This window comes from Megalops cyprinoides, chromosome 13 (genome assembly GCF_013368585.1).
Source record: "Megalops cyprinoides isolate fMegCyp1 chromosome 13, fMegCyp1.pri, whole genome shotgun sequence".
NCBI classification, from domain to species: domain Eukaryota; kingdom Metazoa; phylum Chordata; class Actinopteri; order Elopiformes; family Megalopidae; genus Megalops; species Megalops cyprinoides.
This window is the reverse complement of record NC_050595.1, coordinates 28,926,235-28,945,820: the sequence shown is the minus strand read 5'-3', so window position 1 is coordinate 28,945,820 and position 19,586 is coordinate 28,926,235. Positions and strand designations below refer to the sequence as shown.

The following is a 19,586-nucleotide window of genomic DNA, read 5'->3' as shown; positions in this document are numbered from 1 at the left end:
GAGTGTTGCGCTGAGGTTTTTCCACTTTTGAAATAGGGCCTGTAAATATTAGGAAAAGGCAGAATATATCAAGGTAAAGAAAGCAGTTGACTACAGCTAGTTGCACAACACAACCTAATACATTGTTAGGCAGCTAAGGTTGGAAATTGACTTGGTGTTCAGCAACTCTTTGCTATGTGAATGGTTAACTATAACATTGACTATGCAGCTCACACCACAGATCACATAGGCAGTGTTCAAAACTTTCTGTAGAATGAGATTCTTAAATCAAGCTTTGGCAAACAGGTTTTGTACTTGGACGGAGAAATCTGTAGTATAACAGTGCTTGTGTGTGTGCCACCTGCTGGTACAAATAGCCAAGCTTTGCAAGGTATTTAAATTTACAGCATTTTCACCACAAGTATGGATGGGAACTTCCAAGCACAGACTGTGCTGTACAAGTACAAAATTTTGTTTCATGAGTACTTACTGTGATTTACAAGTACGAATACTTTTGGCACTACTTTGATAGCATACAAGTTCCTTCATTGGCAAAAGCAAGGGCAAAGAAATGAAGTGGATACTGCATGTTATAGAGCCATATGAAGTGGAATTATGAGCGATTGTGGCATTATTTTTATTCTCAAATAGACTGCAGATGGATAAAAATGTCTGTTACATTGTATGTGATGAATTGGTAAAAAGTTAAACTACAGTCATTTTTGTAACACTGTTTTCCTTGAAAATTATGAAATTTTTAGGTGCATGTTACTATGGTCTCTTATTTTTGTAGTATAAAATCATTGAAATATTACGTAAGCACCGATTAGTGCTTGAAACGTATCAATATCTCGAAACAAATATATTCTGCATGAAAATCCCACAGAAAAGAAACCACTGTAATTTTAAATTAACCTGCAAGCCTCACTGTAAAGGCTCGTTTCAGGAGGTCTGCCTGAAACTGCTGCTTCTTACCCATATCATGCATTTGACTCCATTGCACAAAAAACAGGGTGGGAGGTTTTTGAAAGGATGGTGGTGGGGTGGACGAGTGACAGCGACTCTTATTTTGACAAATTCCCCTAAGGCATGTAGACGTCTGTTCTCTGGTCCTGAAACAGACACAGTGTGAAGACTGAGAGTGTGTCTTGGGACAAGAGCAGTCTTGGCAAGCAGGTGAAGAGGAGCCTTATGCACTGAGGCAGCAGGCAGATAGCATAGCACAACAGCCCAGACTCATGGCTGGCTAGCTGAGGCTCTGGTGCCTGAGAGGAATACAGTACATACAGTACATCTCTGGTTTGGGTTAATGAATGGGACTGCATCTCTAGAGTGAAGCAAGCTGGCATTCTTTTTTAAGACTGCATGGCAGCCAGGGAAAATAATCGAACCCTGAGCAGCACACCCCTCAACAGGGCTGGGCGATATAGCCGTCGCGATATATTGAATAGCTATTTTTAGCACAATAACAGCTATTTCCGGTACGTGGCGTTAGGTTTTGTCACGTATTTTTTTCCTGTTGGACATACCTGATGCATGAGCACACCTCCAGTTTTCCGAGGCCACGTGAAATGCTTCCGGGGAAAAAAATGCCACTCGAATCTATTCAATGTTGATGTCACAGCAACCGCACTGTGCTGCTTCGATGTGGGAGATAGAAACACATGGCTACAAAGATAAAAAAGTGAAAACTAGGGCAGTCAAGTGATTACAAAAAGTAATCTAATTAATTAAATGCTTTGTGATTAATCTAAATTAATCACATATATCAATATTTGCCGTGAGAAGCATTTTATGTTCAAATTGTGGTTTATACAACAGTTAGTTCCGACCAAGTAATTTGATTGGACAAGAGGCATTTCATGAGCGCTGATATTCAGTATAACAGTACTGGCACTTTTAACTATGCACTTTTAACTATCACTCCGCTTTACAGATATTCCGATGCAATCGTTGATTATACCAATGCGAACTTAATTCACATTTACCGACAGCACAAATGTGGATATGTTTCTGTGTATGATATAAAAGCTAGCCTACAGTTGGGTTTGATAAATGCAGTGATGTATGGGGTCAAAGGGGCATCATAGAGTGTCATTAATCTGCGTTAATTTTTTTTGATACGTTATTTGTTCTATAATTAATCGAAATTAACGCACTATTTTGACAACCCTAGTGAAAACATATGCTGTGTGTTTTTCAAAGCTAATAGGTAAGTTAACCAACATATAGATACAAGTGATATTTTTCTGACCCGGAGGCATTTCACTGAACTTTGGTGGTGTGCTCCCGCGTTAGGTATGACTAACGCCACATATCGGGGATAGCTGTTATTGCGCTAAAAATAGCTATTCGATATATCGCAACGGCTATATCGCCCAGCCCTACCCCTCAGTTTCAAAGAAGGACTGAAGCTGGCTTTCCTCTTCTCCCCACCCTTGCTGTCCGTGATTCCCGGCAAGTGTAGTGATGACAGCAGCGGCTAATGATTGCAGTATTAATCCGGTAGACGGACTCTCTGGGAGACTGACAGAGAATGAAAATGGGTGAGTGCACTTTATTGAGCAGCAGAGCAGTGGCTTTGAGTGCTCAGGCAGCCATTTCAAATCGTTGCCTTTTAATAAATCCCTTTATACTGCCATAAAACCAGACTTTATTCCGCCGGCAGTCTGCTTGCGTTGCTCCTCGACATGCTTTTAAGTCGATCTGCTTCCTTGAAGGTGGAAATTTAGGTGGGATATTTTTTCCGTACTGTATGTGGCTTTAGCATGGCCTGTGTAAATGTCTTTGTTTTGCTGTATTTTGTTTGGGGTTAATGGTGGTGCAGATCAGAAGATGACCCATGCCATTCAGAAAGGTCACCAGCTACCCTCTCTCTGGGCCAGGGATATTAATAGAGCAATTTGTCCTAGGTGGGGGGTGGGGTGTTCAGGTAATAAGTTTGTATGTGAAAGGGCTGTAAAAGGCATAAGATTGAATCCCTTGCAGTCTAAGCTATACAGAGACTCATCCCTACCCTGAGGGTTGTATGAATGGAGGGTATGTGTGAAGACTGACCCTGACCATCACAGGAAACGAGCTTTACCACCCATGACCAGTAGTGCAGCCAAATGGCTGCAACAGCAATGCATCATGCAACTTGAGAACCCAAAATGCCTGATTGCTGCGATCATTTTCAGTTGAAGCTGTTGTTTATATCTTCTGTTTATGGTCATTTGAAAGGAGGAAGTGATAGTTAATGATAGATGCAGACTATGGATTGCAGTGTGTTTTGTGCTTTAGGCACGAGAGGATAAACTCAGCTCACCATACATTTCACAAAATGGAGCTCATGATATGAAATTAGATGATTGTTGATAATTTCAGCATTTTATTTTGCCACATACTTATATTTCTCTCAACTTATTTTTTTTTCTAAATGTGTGGACAATTCAGATGTTAACCTATCAAAAGTCAGTATACCTGCTAAAGCAGTGTTTCTCAATCCTACTCCTGGCAGCCCACTGTCCTGCATATCTTCCTACTGTGTTGACCAGTTATGGACATTGCAGTGTGGTCTTGCCAACATTGGATGCTGTGTGTGGTAGTTTTGATGCAGACGGCAGCTCCATGACAGGCGGGCGATGTAACTCCTGCTAATGAATTAAGGACAAAGGGATAACAGGTGCTGTACAGAATGAACCGGAAGTGAGATGCACTCTAATTTCTGTAGCACATTCATGACACATGTGGATCTGTGAGAATCTGGTCATTTGCAAGTCACGCTGACTCCAGCTGGATTATATTTTCTGAATTGTGTGGCCAAGCTTTTGGTGTAAAGTATGAAATAAGACGGAGCAATCAGGTGCCAGTGTTGAGTGAATGTTAAATGTGCCAGTATGCTAGTCTTCAGAATGCTTGTGATGGGGGAATTCTGGCCTTCAGGTCAGGGAAGGGTGAAGAGCAAGTGTTTTTTTGTGCCTTCATCTACTGATGTACAGACAGTGAGGGGGGCTGCTGTTTTTCAGGGTTGAAAATGTCAAGTATTGCATCTTGGAATAGCGTGTAATATTAGCCTCCCTGCTCATGATTATGGAAATTGGGATTTACGCCTGCCTCTGCATCAAGAGTGTTTAGCACTACAGCTGCAATTGGCGAGTTGTTTTAGCTGATGGGTCTGTTACTAGGTGACTTGAGCACAACAGAAGATGGCTTTAATTCTGTGCTGAAGATGGGACTTGTGCAAGGCTGTCAGGCTCACAGGGTCTGGGTCAATAACAGCACCACATACGTCTCTCTTCTCTGTCTAAAACCTAAATTTAATCCTAACATTAACCTGTCCCTTTCTCGTTCGTAACCTACTCAATAAATCTATCTGCCCCATAACAAATTTCTTTACATAAACATCAATCTCCATGCTTCAAACTAGAACCGATATAATGAACCAATTAAGTAATGATGACTCTCCTAGAGACTGACGTGTCTATTCAGTTGCTTTTTCTGCCCGTCCATTTAGACAGTCCATAGACATTGTTGACCTTTAGCAGTTCTTCATCAGTTTCGTTTCAGAGAACCTTCTCTTTCCAGGTGTAACTAACTAACGCCATCAACTGTATGCACAGAATGTTGTTGAGGTTAGGGTAAAGATCTAATGCATTTTCACAATAGCTGTAATTCAACATATCCAAGGGTGAATTAGACACGTTGGTGGGGAAGCTCCTTATAGGTAGGCCTGTCTCCAGTTTCAGGTCATCAGTGTCAAATATCAAGGAGCTGGTTATACTGGAATTGAGAGCACTCTGTTGACAATTGAATTTTTTTTTTTTTTTAAGCGAAATGTCGTCATGGTACTTCTGCTGTCGTAGCACCCATAGATAATTGACCAGAATTCCATGCCTGACTCGCTGGCCCTGGCTGGGGACAGCAGTTACTGAATCTAAGAACCAGGTAGCTCTACTCAGCTGCACAGGACAGGGGAATTAATGAAGTTCTGGCTCCCTGCCAGATGTCTTCAGGCTGTGTGTTAGGGGTACAGGTTTGCTGCCAGGTCAGAGTACCATCCAGAAGCTCATCATCAAGACCCAGTGTGAACGGACACATTTACATGTGAGTGCCTCCACTCTGCCGGGTATGGCCACAGTTCCCCAGCTGTAAGGAAAGCTGGACAGTGACCTCATTTCAGCAGGACGTATGGAAAAGGTGATGTCATTGAGAAACCACACTAACTTATATTTTAAGGTAATTGTTTAATATGGCAAAATTTGGTGTACTGACAGTGCGATTGAATGTGACCTGAAATTATGTCCCTGTATTGTCCAGCTGACATTTTACCACTATAGAATTGATCTCCACACTTGGCCTCTGAGCACATTTCTAGTTATTTTAGCCATTAGTAAAGCTGAATCATGTTGGAGGAGACAGTCTTTGTGTAGCCAGTGACGGACCATCCGCAGTGGAAATGGCAGAGAATGCTGACACAGATGCAGAGCAACACATGGATACAGCCTGAACACAGCACTGAACTTTGGATAACCTGCAAGCTAAAGCAATTAATGCACTTCTTTGAAAGTTTGTGACACTTCACTGATTTTAAATGAGGAACTGCACTGTCTGTTTCTCAGTTTATTTTATGAATCATATTGCATAAATTGTGAAAATGAAGAAGTATATTCAGTGTTACTAGTTCCCATTACAGAGCACGGTTGCAAGGCACTCACTTTAATTATGAAAGCTGTGAAGATATTTCCATACATCAGAGAAAAAGTTTGCCGCTGTATTTATACAATGTGTTCCTCTTACGGTCCTCAGTGTCCATAGGCCTACTTCAAGTTAGTGCAGTTTCAGATGAGTTGGCTGTGTTCATAGAAGGGTAACTCCTATCCTCCCTTCACAGGTATGGTCTTATAGGACCATATTGTGAAGGTCTTTTAAAAAAAATTGCAAGCATTTTAAAGCATGCAGGGCATGGCATAGGTATATCTACACCATAACAAGACAACAGAAAAATAAGTAGGGAGGTTTTGCAAACATCATAAATTGTCACTTTGACCAGCCAAAAAAAAGCTGGATTTTAATCAGTCAATCAATCAATCAAATTTTATTTGATATAGTGTATTTTTACCATTTTCACAAAGTGTCACACATGCAGCATAGTGGATTTTCCAGAGGGAATCAAAAATCAGAAGACCCAGTCCATTTGCGGAAAATCTGGAAAATTATTCCCTGACTCCAGGAAAAGGTGGAAGAGAGACTCCTGGAAAATAATGGCAAAGAAACATTGGCATAACACATGAAAGGCTTCAATTCATTGCAATACCGCCAATGAGGTGGAAAGGATATCACATGGTGGCCTTTTGCAAGTTATGATTGGGCTCCTCCTCCTGAGAGTAGATGGCCCAGCAGTGGTCTAGTCATCTACTTCATGCAAGTAGGTAGTATATAGACATACTCTGTTTGTCAGCCCCATACCATACAAAGAAAGCTTTGGGGGGATTTTAGGTCATTCCTTTTGGCAGAAGTGCTCTGGGTTGTTCAGCTCTTTTGTCAGGGCAGTATGACATTGATGATGATGTTATTGTACAGTGCATGGCATTGTCACAGGACCATTGACATGGTCCCTTTTTCCCCTGTTTCTTCCTTTTGCGCTCACCTCAAGCAGAGCCCTCAACTCTTTTTGTGTGTGCAACCTTCTCCTTGAGTCTTACGCTTTTTGTGCCTTTCGGTGTGTCTTTGCAGTGATTGTCAAAGGCACTGGATGGATAGCATTGATCCTGACGCCCTGTATCTGTCCTCGGAGCAGCTCAGGCAGCCATGCGAGCTCCCCCGTACTGCACTGGAGGTTCCCGCCCTTGCAGGGTAAGAATTGGCTTTTTCTCCCAGGCTAATTTACGAACTGCTAAATCATACAAAGTACGTGGCTATAGCCCCTTTGGCTAGCCAGCTAGGTCACGCCTTAAAGTCCTTGAAATGAAAATATTGCACTATAAATAAGTGTCTTTACTTTCTCATTGCTGCCTTTGTTCATTTGCTGAAATTTGATAGCTAGCTAGCTGGCAACTGACACCACTGATTTTTATCAGTAATATTAATAAATCTGTAAATGTATATAAATAAATTAAATGTATAGTTTGCAGTAATGACCTCTCAGCCATTGGTTGATGGGAACATGCAGTGGTACCATCATACTTGACTCATACATTGTATTGCTCAACCATTATAAAAATGAGAAATACTGAGGTAAGCAAAGGAAATACTCCCATCATGCATTTTGAGAGGACAGAGGGAGGCAGAAGGGATGACCTACAGCAGAGGTCCCGAACGAAGCTGGCTCAGTTCAGTGGTGTTAATGGGGTGTCTGACTGGGGCTGTGGGGACTGGTTCCCATCTCCCTGTTGTGGCGCACAACTGTTTGAGTGTGATTTGTAAATTGAAACGGTCACTCCCTGGTTTACGAAAACAAGTCTTGTTGAAATCGTATAGCTTGTTACTAGTGACAAGGCTAATAACTGACTGATTTCATGGGATATTGAGTGCAGTGTGAGCATGTACAGTAGACAGTACTTAAAAGAAATTGTGAGGAACTTGGAACGCAGCTAACTTCCTTTCAGTTTTTACAGGCTTATACTGTGGTGTTTCTTGTTGGACTTCTGAAATGTCTGGGTCATTCAGTGTAAAATAAATCAAAGCCATTGCACATCTCAGATTTCACTTTAGATTATACACAAATATTCCTTAATCTTTCACATGGATGAATTTTAGACTGTATTTCAAGTAGTTTTTGAGATCTACGTCTTTTAAATTTAGCTAATTTTCTGTCATTTTTCTACATTTCAATATCTCAGGAAAACATACACATTTAAACCTAGATGTAGAGAACATCATAGATGTACAGTAGAGACCACAAACAGAGTAAAATATCAACAGACCTACAAATCAGTAAACAATAAACCAAGACCAAAGTGTGTTATTCCCAGCAAGCGTTGGCTGATCTGAGATGACCTCTCTGTGTTTGTCTGCATGATTGGGCATATGGGGAAAGGACTTTAAGCACTGCCTTGAGTTCAGTGAAAAGATGATCAGCCAATTATGTAAATATAAGATGGTTATATGGACACTTTTAACAAAAAAAAAATAGTATAGGAAAGTCATAATTGAAAAAAGCATTGTTTGAAGTCAGCACATTCTAACCGTCACTGTCAGCGGCAAACAGCGTACAATTGTCACAGCTGAGATCTGTCGTGTAGCGTGTTTGTTCGCACATTGCACATTTGTTTGTTTTGACATTTAAGTCACTTCGTTCATAGTTTAGCAAATGGTTGCCATGTCAGAATGTTGATGTTGTTCAGTTGATGCCCAGGTTCAAATGGTGCCACAGCCTTTCAGGAAATGTGCTACCCAAAATGACTTGTTACTCGCAGGGTTTCAAGCATTGTCTGTGTTCAGGAAGGTTCAGTTATCCTCCTGATAGTTCTTTCCTTCACGAAATGCTGAAAATGGTTATTCTTAAACAGCAAGCAGAGCTCTGGATATTACTGGTGTAGCTGTCATTGCGGGAGGAAAAAGCTTACCCCGAAAGTAGTCAACAGAAGTCAGCCACGTTTTTGTACATATTGGTGATTTTACATTTTCTTTGGATTGGGTAGTGTGCTGTCATTTGACCTGCATTATATGACCCAAGCTGAAACGGACAAGATATGCAACCCAGTGGCTGGGCCCAGCTGCATTCCAGACCCTGCATTAGGCCAGGATTACAGGCCGATCACCGTGCTCATTCATTCCAGGCTGTCACACGCGCTTATCAACATCAATCTGACAATCTGTTTATCTGACACTGCATCCAGTACTGCTGTGGTAGGTGATTTGTTCACAAAAACCCAAACCCATCAGCATTTTCCTTTCTGAACCCCAGTGCTGTCACATTTAGCGGTCAGCTATCCCCTGTCTAATCCAGAGTCGAGTTTAGAGCCAAGTTTTTTGTCCTCCTGGTCCAAACTTTCGCTGTTGTATTTTTCCACCTGTTTTGTTTTGTTGTTGGTTCTTTCTTTTTTTACTCCTCCTCCTCGTTCCTTTGGATCGGCCTCAGTGTGGTATCACACTTTAATTTTTTTTCCTGCTTTTCTAGTTTGCTTTCTGCAACTTTTTATCTCGAGTGAAAGTTCATTCAAAAGGCTGTCATATAAGCAGGGTTTGTTATATTGCAATAGGCTTATTTTCAGTAGTGGTAGAAGTTCGGTTTTCCATTTTTGTTTTACTTCAAGCCGGAGTGTCGGATTGATTTTTAGTTTGTGTTGCGTGTAAAAACAAAAATTGACAGACATGTCGTCTTTTAAATTGGATTTTTTGCCCGAGATGATGGTGGATCATTGCACTTTGAATGCCAACCCAGTGTGAGTAGCAGCCATATGAGTGTGTATGTACCGCTGTCATGGTTTCCAGCTGTCCTGTGTGTGTTGAATAAATATGTAAGAAGAAATGGCCTGTGTCCACAGATGGATGAGGAGATCAGAGGTTTTCTGGACAGGGCCAGAGTTTTGTGTTTCTTGTAAGAGCCGCAGGGATTAGACTACATTTCCTGCTTTCATAGTTTCAGAGCTAATATGGGGATGCAGCGTAATTCATTAAGCAGTCTAGGCTCACACTGTTCCAGTACTCTCTGTTGTGGTTTAAGAAATTCCTTCTAGAACCAGATCCTTTTAGCTTGTTTATTCGTGTTCCCTGTGAAGTTAGTCAGCACTATTCGGTGATCAACACTGCATTTGTTTGGGCAAAGCAGACCTTCAGATTGTAGCATAGGCAAAATGTTGGTGGGCAAATACTTTGTTTTCATATATCAGTTTTGTGTTAAACATGTATGTGGAATACCGTGAAAAAATAAGAATTGTTTGACATGTGATTACCACTGAGATTGAGCACATCAGGAAGTAGGCATTTAAAAATATCCATATTCAGTAAATTGCAGTCAGGTTTGCTTTGATGGGGTGTACATTTCTGGTTTAACAGAACAGGCAAACAGTAACCGTTATAATTCAGTATAAAATAGTTTTAATAACAGTTATAAAAGAACACAAATGTGCCACATTGGTTAAATTACATGTAGTCTAGTTGGTTAAACAATAAATGGCTTTAAAAAGGAAAGCTAAATTGCATTTTTAGTTTATTTTAGTAATTCTATTTTGGACTTTTACACTGAACCTGAGGGGTGGGGTTCTGGGATTCTCTGATGTTGGCTGATGATGAATGATACATGTTTGATATTTTTTTGAAGTGAAAGTTGATAAGTCTACCTGTGTGTATAAAGGAGGTCCATATCAGGCCAGCATGTTGTAGATGTAATAAGGTGATGAGGCAGGGCTCCAGACTGACTTTTCCACTGGTAGCACTGGTGCTACCCTTTTTTTTTTGTTACAGCATGGTATTAATCAATGACCTTGTATACTGATGAATAGTTGTCTTAATTTGCGTATGCTAGTTTTGTATTGAGGTAGACTGACAGTGACTCGAGATTTGATATTTGCAAAATATTTTAATCTGAACATTGTTTCCCTCGTACCGCAACCACGGGTACCGCGTTAGCCATTGTGGTTGAAAGTAGTACTTTTTCTTCTTCATTGGCTCAGTCGGTCACTCAGTTTGGGCACCAAAACAGCCTAATGATCTACATGCTCTCGCACCAATGCGACCACGTGAATTTTTAACTCGCACACTCGCAGAAAATGGTCGCAGTCTGGAGCCCTGTGATTAAAAAAACAACAACCAAAAAAAAAAAAAAATGGGGGGCATATTTGCAAGTCGCACTAGTGCGCCTAGTTATAAAATTTAGTTGCACTGTCTCCAAAAATGGCTGCAAAATGCGACTAAACGGTCGCAGTCTGGAGCCCTGCGGGGGCAGTGTTTATATGGCCTGATGGCTGTGAATGTCTCCCATAGTGCATTACCAGTGGGAAGAATGCTCCTAATGGGCCCAGACACCAATGCCTGAATCCTACTACATGTATTACAATTTTTGCGCTTCACTTCAAGTTCTCAAATTCTGAGAGAGAACTGAATTTTGTATAGTTTGATAGAATAAGACTAATTGCACTAATAGCATGCTATGAACTCCTTGCCAAGTCATGTTCAAACTAGAAGGGACTGGTAAAATCTCATTATAAATACCTACTTTAAAACATAATGTACTGTTTTCTCTGAACTGTTTACTCAAAAAGCAATGCTGGTCAAGTCTGCACTGGGTGCGATGCTGAGCTGTAGTGTTGGTAGTCAAGGAAATTAAGGAAGTTAAGATGGCATTATGTATTTGTGTTGTATCTACATACATTTTTAGTGCAGAAATGTCTTTGTCTTAGTTCTGCAAACTAGAGAAGTGTTCAGAAATGACCCGCTTGGAATTGAATCTGGGCCATAGAGCTCAGCTTGTGCAAAGTTTGGTCACAGTGCTAGTTGGGAGCCCTATGACAGACTGTTTTGATTTAGCCATCGATATATATTTGCAAGGATTAAGGGAGTAATTTCCTGCAGTTTCTTGAACATTGAGGTGTACTTCTGTGTAGAGAGCTTGTCCCACCTCTTTTTTTGGTTCTCTGAACATCTTACACCCAGCAGTGTTCTACTGCCCATCCCCTGTATTCAGCCATGCCTCAGTAACACCCAGTGTATCATGGCCATGCCATTTACCACAGGAATATCTTAACTTCAGGAAGGTACATTGCTCTACTGTTATAAACAGAGGCACAGCGTTGCCTGTACTTTGCTTCTCTCCCCCTCCCCCTGCTATCCCCACTCTTGATCGCACTAAGGCTCCTTCAGAATTATGCCCTTCATTAAAGAGGCTCTCACTGCCTTCTGGACTGTCAGTGTTTCCTTACTTAAATCCTATTTATTCTCCTGTGCTTTTAGGCCATGTGTTCAATCTCTCTATACAATCTCCAGAGAAGACAACCAGAGAGTGTCTGCTTCTAATCTTTGCTACTTTATGAAAAAGTTTTGCCCTACAAAACCTGAAACCTCTAGCCTGACTAGTGTTGTTAGTTCCTTTGTGACCCATGACCACTGGATCTACCCCAACTGGCCAGGAAGCTTGTCCGTGTGCTCTGGGAGATCTCCAACCTGGGCACCAGTCAACACACACACTCTTTCGGACTCCTTTATACATGTGCAAAGTATGTTACACACACCTTTAATGAGCCATTACCACTGACTCCCTTTTGTAAGAGGAAGTGGCCTCCTGGGTCCCACAGTGGAGACCAGTGAGTTGGACCTTGACATTAAGATTTAAATTCCGATCCGATTCCGATAACTGAATTTGGATATCTGCGGATAACGATACCGATGCCAGAGATCTTTTTTTTGAATATTATTATTATTATTATTGTTATTATTGTTGTTGTTGGTATTATGTTTAAGGTTACATGAGGCTGTAGTAAACCACACAGCACTTACTAAAAAAGAAAAAATTATACAAAAATGCATTAAATTTAAATGTATTCCAAAGCAATTTATTTTTACTATTTTACTATTACTATTAACTGTAGTTTAAGTAGGCTTCACATACAAACAGGTGTAGGAGTGCAAATTGCTATGGCAACTCCTTTAATGTTTTGAAAAACTTGAACTAATCAAGTGCACAGCAATGCATTATCAACTACTAGTAGGCTATGCGCGAAGCATCCCAAACTGGCAACTCCAAGGCGATCCATGCTTTTATTACGTTACTGGCATTGTCTCTTAAAATGATGGACTTTCCTCTTCTCAATTTTCCATGCATTTAACATCTCCCCCGTTGGTGCAGCGATGGACTCTCCTGTGTGTTAGCCATGAAACTGCTTACCATGCAGCACTGCTTTTTGCATAGTAAAACCTGAGTCTATCCACTGTGCTGTCGGACTTAGTAATGACATTGGACACACGTCTGAGTTCCAGATGTCAGTTGTGAAACTAACCATTGCAATGTTTTCGAAGCATTTCCAAATGAGTTCGCACACTTGCTTGTACTTATTTGGGATAGCCGTTTCGGAGATAAAATGCCGGTTTGGCAATGTGTAGCAAGGCTCCAAATGTTTGATTAAGCGTCGAAAACCCACATTTTCAACAACAGAAAGGGGTTGGTCATCCAGCACAATGAATTCAGCGACTTTCTCCGTTATCAGCTTTGCTTTGTTGCTGTCTGGAGGGAGTTTCTCACGCTTCTGAATTGTTTCCAGCAATGTTTGTTTTTGCGGCACACTTTTCTTCTTGGCACTTGTTGCCTGTATAAATTCAGCATACTCCTTTCCATGGTGCTTCTGCAAGCGTTTAATCAAGTTCGTGGTGTTGAAGTTTCCAGTGCGGCTGTCACCCCTCGAAACACTCACATTGCATAAATAAACACTCTGCTGTTTTGCTTTTTTCTTCCTTGAGCTTAAAATAACTCCACACAGCTGACATTATGACAGCGATGCTGACAGGTCTCACTGACGTTCTAGCTACTGTTCACGTGACACATGCTGCTCATCTGTGTTACTCATGACACATCTCTCTTTATGGCATGTAGCTCAAAGTTTAGTTAAGCATTTACGTGATAGTTTAAGCTAATGGATCATAGCGGATTATACTTTACATTTGTATTTTATATATTTTTTTATATTTATATTTTTTTACCGATACTGAGTATCGGATCGGGGCATCCCTAATAATGCACACACTGCAATGGCCACATTTAAAACCCCTAACTAAGTGGCTGACTCGCCCTGGAGCTATTTAGTGAACTAGATACCAAGTCTACAGTAAACGCTACACTGAGTGGCTTGAAATAACCAGAAACCGAATGGAGACAGGATGAAAAAGCATTTAACTACCCAGCTTCTGAGCCAGCTGGAAAAGAATCAGTAATTGATTTGACAGTGAGTCAAACTAAACTGGCTTAATAAACTAAACTTTGAACAACCAGAAACAGAACAGGGAAAGAACAAGAAAACCCTTGCTTTAGCTCTCTGCAATGAGTTGGGTAACTGTAATCAGCTAAGGAAATGTACACAGATTCGTACAGAGTGATTTTTTATTTTTTATTTTTTTTTTTTGCAAATTTGTAGTACGAATTGCAGAATGAGAAATGTAGTGAGACAGTTATGTAAATGGAAGGATGTTTTGCTAAACTGTGATTTATACAGTGATACCAGAATGTTCTGTGGCTACAGTGATTTTATTTGGTGGTATTCACAGTCTTTCAAAACGTTCTGTGAAATTGATATTAGGGGTGCAACGAATAATCGACGTAATCGACTATAATTCATGACCATATATATAGATATAGATATAGATATATATACATGTAGATTATATATATATATATATATATATATATATATATATATAAACATTTGCTATATTTTGTAATGTTAAATTGCTGTTTCCTCAAAGCTAAAATTAGCTAGAATTTTTTCCAATATAGTTTTCTAATTGCACCGGTTTTAGTATACGAACTAAATGGCTAATGACACCAATGTGACTGTATGCGCGAAAGGGTTAACTCTGCCAAGAAGGTTGTGAACTGCAACATTTGCAAACTTGACCTTGCCTGGCATGGGAGCACATCAGTTATGCTCGAGCATCTGAAGAGGTGGCACGTTGGCTCTCTGGATGATGACGACTCGTCTGGTTAAGGTATTTAGCTAGCTAGCACAGTTAATGCTAATGTTAAAAGTCATGTTACTTCACATTATGAGCTGTAACGTTTTCTATTTTGAAATACATTTTCTCTTGATCAATAAATTATTAATTATGTTGAACATACAGTGCAGCAAATAATAACCTATTATTCACAACGATCCTGTTCACATTCCAAATGTGCCCTAACTTTACAATGTTAAACCAGAGCCCGTATGCTATTTAGAAATTCTCTGCTTCAATGTTGCATCATTGTCATGGCGACGTTTATGGCTGGAGATAGTGTTACTGCCGAGTGCACAAGTTTAGAGAACACCAGAGAATTTGATACTTTCTAAATCGCGAAAGATTTCTACAACTCGTGTCTATGCGTGTGTGCCCAATGTGGGTTGCATTCAAATTAATTCGAACGAGTTATGGGTTTGTTGGATCTTGTAATGCTACCATGGATGGTTTTCTTTAAAGGAAGCAGACTTGTACTCCCCAGCAAGCAACTGCCCTCACTGAATTAGTCCTAGTAACCACTCATTAAAAGATGTATTTTTGAATGAAGTTCTCATCTTTATTGTCTTTATTGTTAGTTAGCATATGCCTAAAACAATGTCAAGCTAAATTTAAAAGCCAATAGATAAATAAGAGCCATTGAGTAATTGTGCGATTCATAATCCGAATAGTCGAGTATTCGTTTCAATAATCAATAGATTATTCGACTATCAAAATAGTCGTTAGTTGCAGCCCTAATTGATATTATGATGTGGAAGTGTAACACAGACTTCGCTTACTTAATGGCATAATGCCTGAAGCAGGGGCGACCACGTATGGGCTCGGTTACACCCAGCACACTGAGAGTAGTGGCTCTGCCTGTGTACTGTGTAGTGTTATGGTGGTGGTGTCCTGACAGTAGCTGAAGCCTCTCTGCAGAACACTTAGACAGTCTAGGCTGTGAACAGTGAATAGTTCACCAAATATGTGACTACTGTAGTGAACTAATGTCAGAATGATTTTTCCTCTTCACTATTCAGCTTTTCCCTAAGAAGGTTCTATGTGCTGTAATTCTGCACCATACCATTATCGTCACCAGGATAGAGGTGGTAGTAACTGAATGGTAAATGCATGAAAACTTTTCCAGCTTCATGACCTTTTCATGCAGAATCACATCACAGTGCTTAATAGTGGGTCAACAGCTGCAGGCCAATGACTGCAGTTTTGTTCCCCAGCATGGTGCTTGAATTGCTCTTGAGGAATTGTTCTTGAACCTGAATTGCTTAAGAACATATCCAGCTGTATAAATGGAAAATTTTTAAAATGCGCACTGTGCAAGTCCTGGATAAGGATGCCCGCTTTGCAGATGAATACTATTGAATTGCGTACTATTGTGTTCAAGAGTCCAAGCTTGTAATTCTGTTGGTATTAACATTTACATGCTTGATATGGTAGGAAGTTGGATGCAGGAAATGTCTTGTCAGACATGCTTTAATGCTGAGCATGTACAGTAACAGTATTCCATAGTAAGATTTGCCCGGTCACCCCCTGACAGATATTTCTCTTTATTCCCAGAGCAAAGAAGATGAACGGGACTCTGGACCATCCAGACCAGCCCGACATTGATGCCATTAAGATGTTTGTCGGCCAGATCCCCCGGTCCTGGACAGAGGAACAGCTTCGAGAGCTTTTTGAGCCCTATGGCGCCGTCTATGAAATCAATGTCCTGCGGGACAGGAGCCAGAACCCCCCACAGAGTAAAGGTGAGCTCAGCCCTAGTCGGGGTGGAAAGTACACTCTTGAGTCTTTTTGGGCATGGGCGAGTATGAACTGTAGGTTAATAGCCTGTCAAACAAGTGAGATTTTTAACCCCTTCTTGGCTGAGTGAAAAAGTACTGTTTATTCCCTCCCTGGGACCTTAGATGTGTTTAGTGTGTTTTACGTGTCAGATGTTTGTAACAAGTGTATTCTTGAATGAGTCTGTCACTGCAAAAACGGTTAGGGGTAGGTCCAGCAGGCCCAGCCTGATTACAGTTCAACCTCAGTACTCCGTGTTCAAAAACATAACATAAAATCAACATAACATGAATATGAACAGGAATGCATATATGTACATATTCATTAACAAAAAAAATTTAAAAAATTAAAAGTTTAAATTCAAATTTATTGCTGGCAAAAGCCACTGAAGATGGGATATGCATGAAATCACTAAAAATCACTGAAAAAGCTAACAACAGTACTCAAAGTTGCAGTAAACACAGGCCTGCCACAGGATTGAGCTTATTTAGTAGAGGTGGAGGTAACTAGTTTTGCAGATTTTGCCTGTTGGCCTGGTGCAGTCTTCGTAGAGCAGAGGTAAAACTTGGTTTCCTCTGTATTCTGCGTCTGTGCTCTGTAAATAATTCACAACAGCACAGGTGACAAGCAAGACTTGCAGTGGAGACACTCAGTGACCATTCCTAAACTTGTAGCCGAAGTGTTTGGCTTATTTTTGGGCCCCCCGGGGAACAATGGTAGTGTCAGCAGGGCAGTGAGTGTGGGGCAGGTGACAGGTGTGGTATGCGTGGGGTATTGTTTGTAGTCCAGTGAAGCCAGAGTGCTGAGTAGGGATTGGCACAGTCTCACTCTGAGTCTTCCATCACAATATTCACAGACTTGAATTCTTATTACTTCGTTCACCAGAAGCCAGCTTCTTGTGCTAGAGGTGAAGCAAACATCAAGTTGTGGGGCCTCAGCCCCCTATCAGACCCAGTATAAGAAGAAGTGGCTACCGCATGTTCTTCAGTATTAATGGCAAAATGCAGCTTGTTCTGACCCATGTTTTCCTATATTTCGATGTGTGTAAATGCAATAGAGTAGGGATAAAATAAATAAGCATATAAAAAGAGATGTAAAATGTGTATCTAAGCAATCCTTTTTTTTGCAGGTTGTTGTTTCATAACATTCTACACTCGTAAATCAGCATTAGAAGCACAGAATGCCCTGCACAATATGAAAATTCTCCCAGGGGTGAGTGCAAACTCATTTGCTGTTACAGTAATCCTCTGATAAATTTTAATCACCTCAGATCTCAAATTTGTCCATCTGTTCATTGTGACCTTTTGCAGAAATGCATCGTACAACGTCAAGCATGGGCTCCAGATGTCAGAACACTTTTTGTCTTGTGTGCTTATAAACCTAATCCCTTTGTTATTTGTATGTAAATACCTCAGGTGTTGTGTTTTCCCATCTCATTAATGCGCGGCGTGTCAGCAGCTCAATATTTTATTCAGTGTTTCATGTTGAAATCTGTTCTCCACAGATGCATCATCCAATTCAGATGAAGCCCGCAGACAGCGAGAAAAATAATGGTAAATATAAGCATTTAATATAATACCTAACTGGGACAGTGGCTGCTGGAGGTCAGGTGTCAGAGGTGAGCAGGAGATACCAAGGTTTGGGTAGTGATCACTTTCAGGAAGGAGAAAAGCGTTGGTGTGAGGGGAGGTACATCTGTCTTTAATGGTTCCCTTCAGTGTAGTTGTATATGCTTTATGGCTAAATCGTCTTTTCTCTGTACTGTATGTGTATAGAGAAACATTTATCTTGCCTTCCAAGCTTAGCTCTGTGGCCAGGGGTTCAGTATCCTCCAGTTTAGCACCCACTCCAGTGCAGTGCACTGTGTGAAACAGCCATGGCCTGCATACAAGTGTGTTGGAGCTATGTACAGTTGGAGATTCCAAGATAGGGTTGCATAAGCTTCTCTGATATAAACTGTTGTTATTGAAAGTTCCCACTGCATGATATTTACCGCTTTACTTAGGTGTGTGTGTGGTGTGTGTGTGCATGTGCACACCCAACTCCGAAGCTCATTTAGTGAGTGTTAAATTCTGTGATGATTCTACAGCGTGATTGTAGTTTCAGGAGATACGTTTCTTGTTATTGTGGCATTATTGTTATAATTACCAGCAGCGCTGATTATTTCCCAACCTTCTTTGCACTGTTTTTAACAATATATAAATGTGTTTGTTCATTTATGATGCAAAAGAAAATTGATCAAACATCATTATGAGACTTGTATTCTGCAAATGAGAATAACACTGTCCAGCCTGCTAGTAAAATACTAGCTAACAACCTCACATTAGCTAGTTAGCACATTAGCTTCAAAATGTGAACCACAGTGAATTTTTATCTTATTAGATATGTGTACGCAGTGTATACCATACTATAACCTTACTTTTTTGCTGTGGACTAGATGAGTTTGTTTTATGTTTGGATGTCTTTCAGCAGTGGAAGACCGCAAATTATTCATAGGAATGATCTCAAAGAAATGCAACGAGAATGATATCAGGCTCATGTTCTCGCCGTACGGCCAGATCGAGGAGTGTCGAATACTGCGAGGTCCAGATGGGCTGAGCCGTGGTAAGGCAGAGTGACGTCACTTTCTTCTTCACCCACCTGCTCATTTTTCTCATCTTTCTTACCTCCTCCCCTCTCACACAGCTCCCTCACTGTTACCTGAACGCTGTGTTTCAGCTGTAGTTCATACTGATACATTGCACTTAGCTTTATTGAATTGATTGGCATTTACAGTGGGAGAAGACTGTTAGGCTGTAACATTGTTTTTGTCTTGCAGATCACACTTTCTGTTACTTATTTTTTTGGAAAGCCAATTTGATAACTGCATTTTCTGTTCATGACCATTATTCTGAAGGTATTGATGTGGGGAAAAGCTGTGAAATCGAATTTTATTAAAAAACAATTGAACTATTGAACAATTTTCTGCTCTTGTCAGTGGCATAAGTGTACATTGTTTTCTTTCTGCTCACTTGAAGACACCAAAAATGTAAAAATACCATGTGAGCCCAGCAGTATCCAGTTTGTGTGTTATAACAATTTCACTGTTGAGGAACTGAATAAAAAGCAACTAGAAGTAAGCGAGAGATAATGCAAGCTCTCTGTATAAGCTACAACAGCAGCAGAATCTGACATGACCATGCTCAGGAGTGAGAAAATAGCAATGAAAATGT

At 40.5% G+C, this 19,586-nt stretch overlaps 1 protein-coding gene across 2 annotated transcripts in view; it reads left to right on the top strand.

The window, feature by feature from the left end:
• Positions 1-19,586, top strand: part of LOC118788457 (CUGBP Elav-like family member 1) — a 58,761-nt gene that overhangs the window by 14,631 nt on the left and 24,544 nt on the right. For both annotated transcript variants that reach the window (XM_036544460.1, XM_036544462.1), the window contains exons 3-7: positions 6,694-6,813; positions 16,153-16,340; positions 17,504-17,586; positions 17,879-17,927; positions 18,844-18,978. In XM_036544460.1, the coding sequence (XP_036400353.1) occupies positions 6,713-6,813; positions 16,153-16,340; positions 17,504-17,586; positions 17,879-17,927; positions 18,844-18,978 (556 nt within the window). In that variant the 5' untranslated portion in view covers positions 6,694-6,712. The remainder of the gene's footprint in view (positions 1-6,693; positions 6,814-16,152; positions 16,341-17,503; positions 17,587-17,878; positions 17,928-18,843; positions 18,979-19,586) is intronic.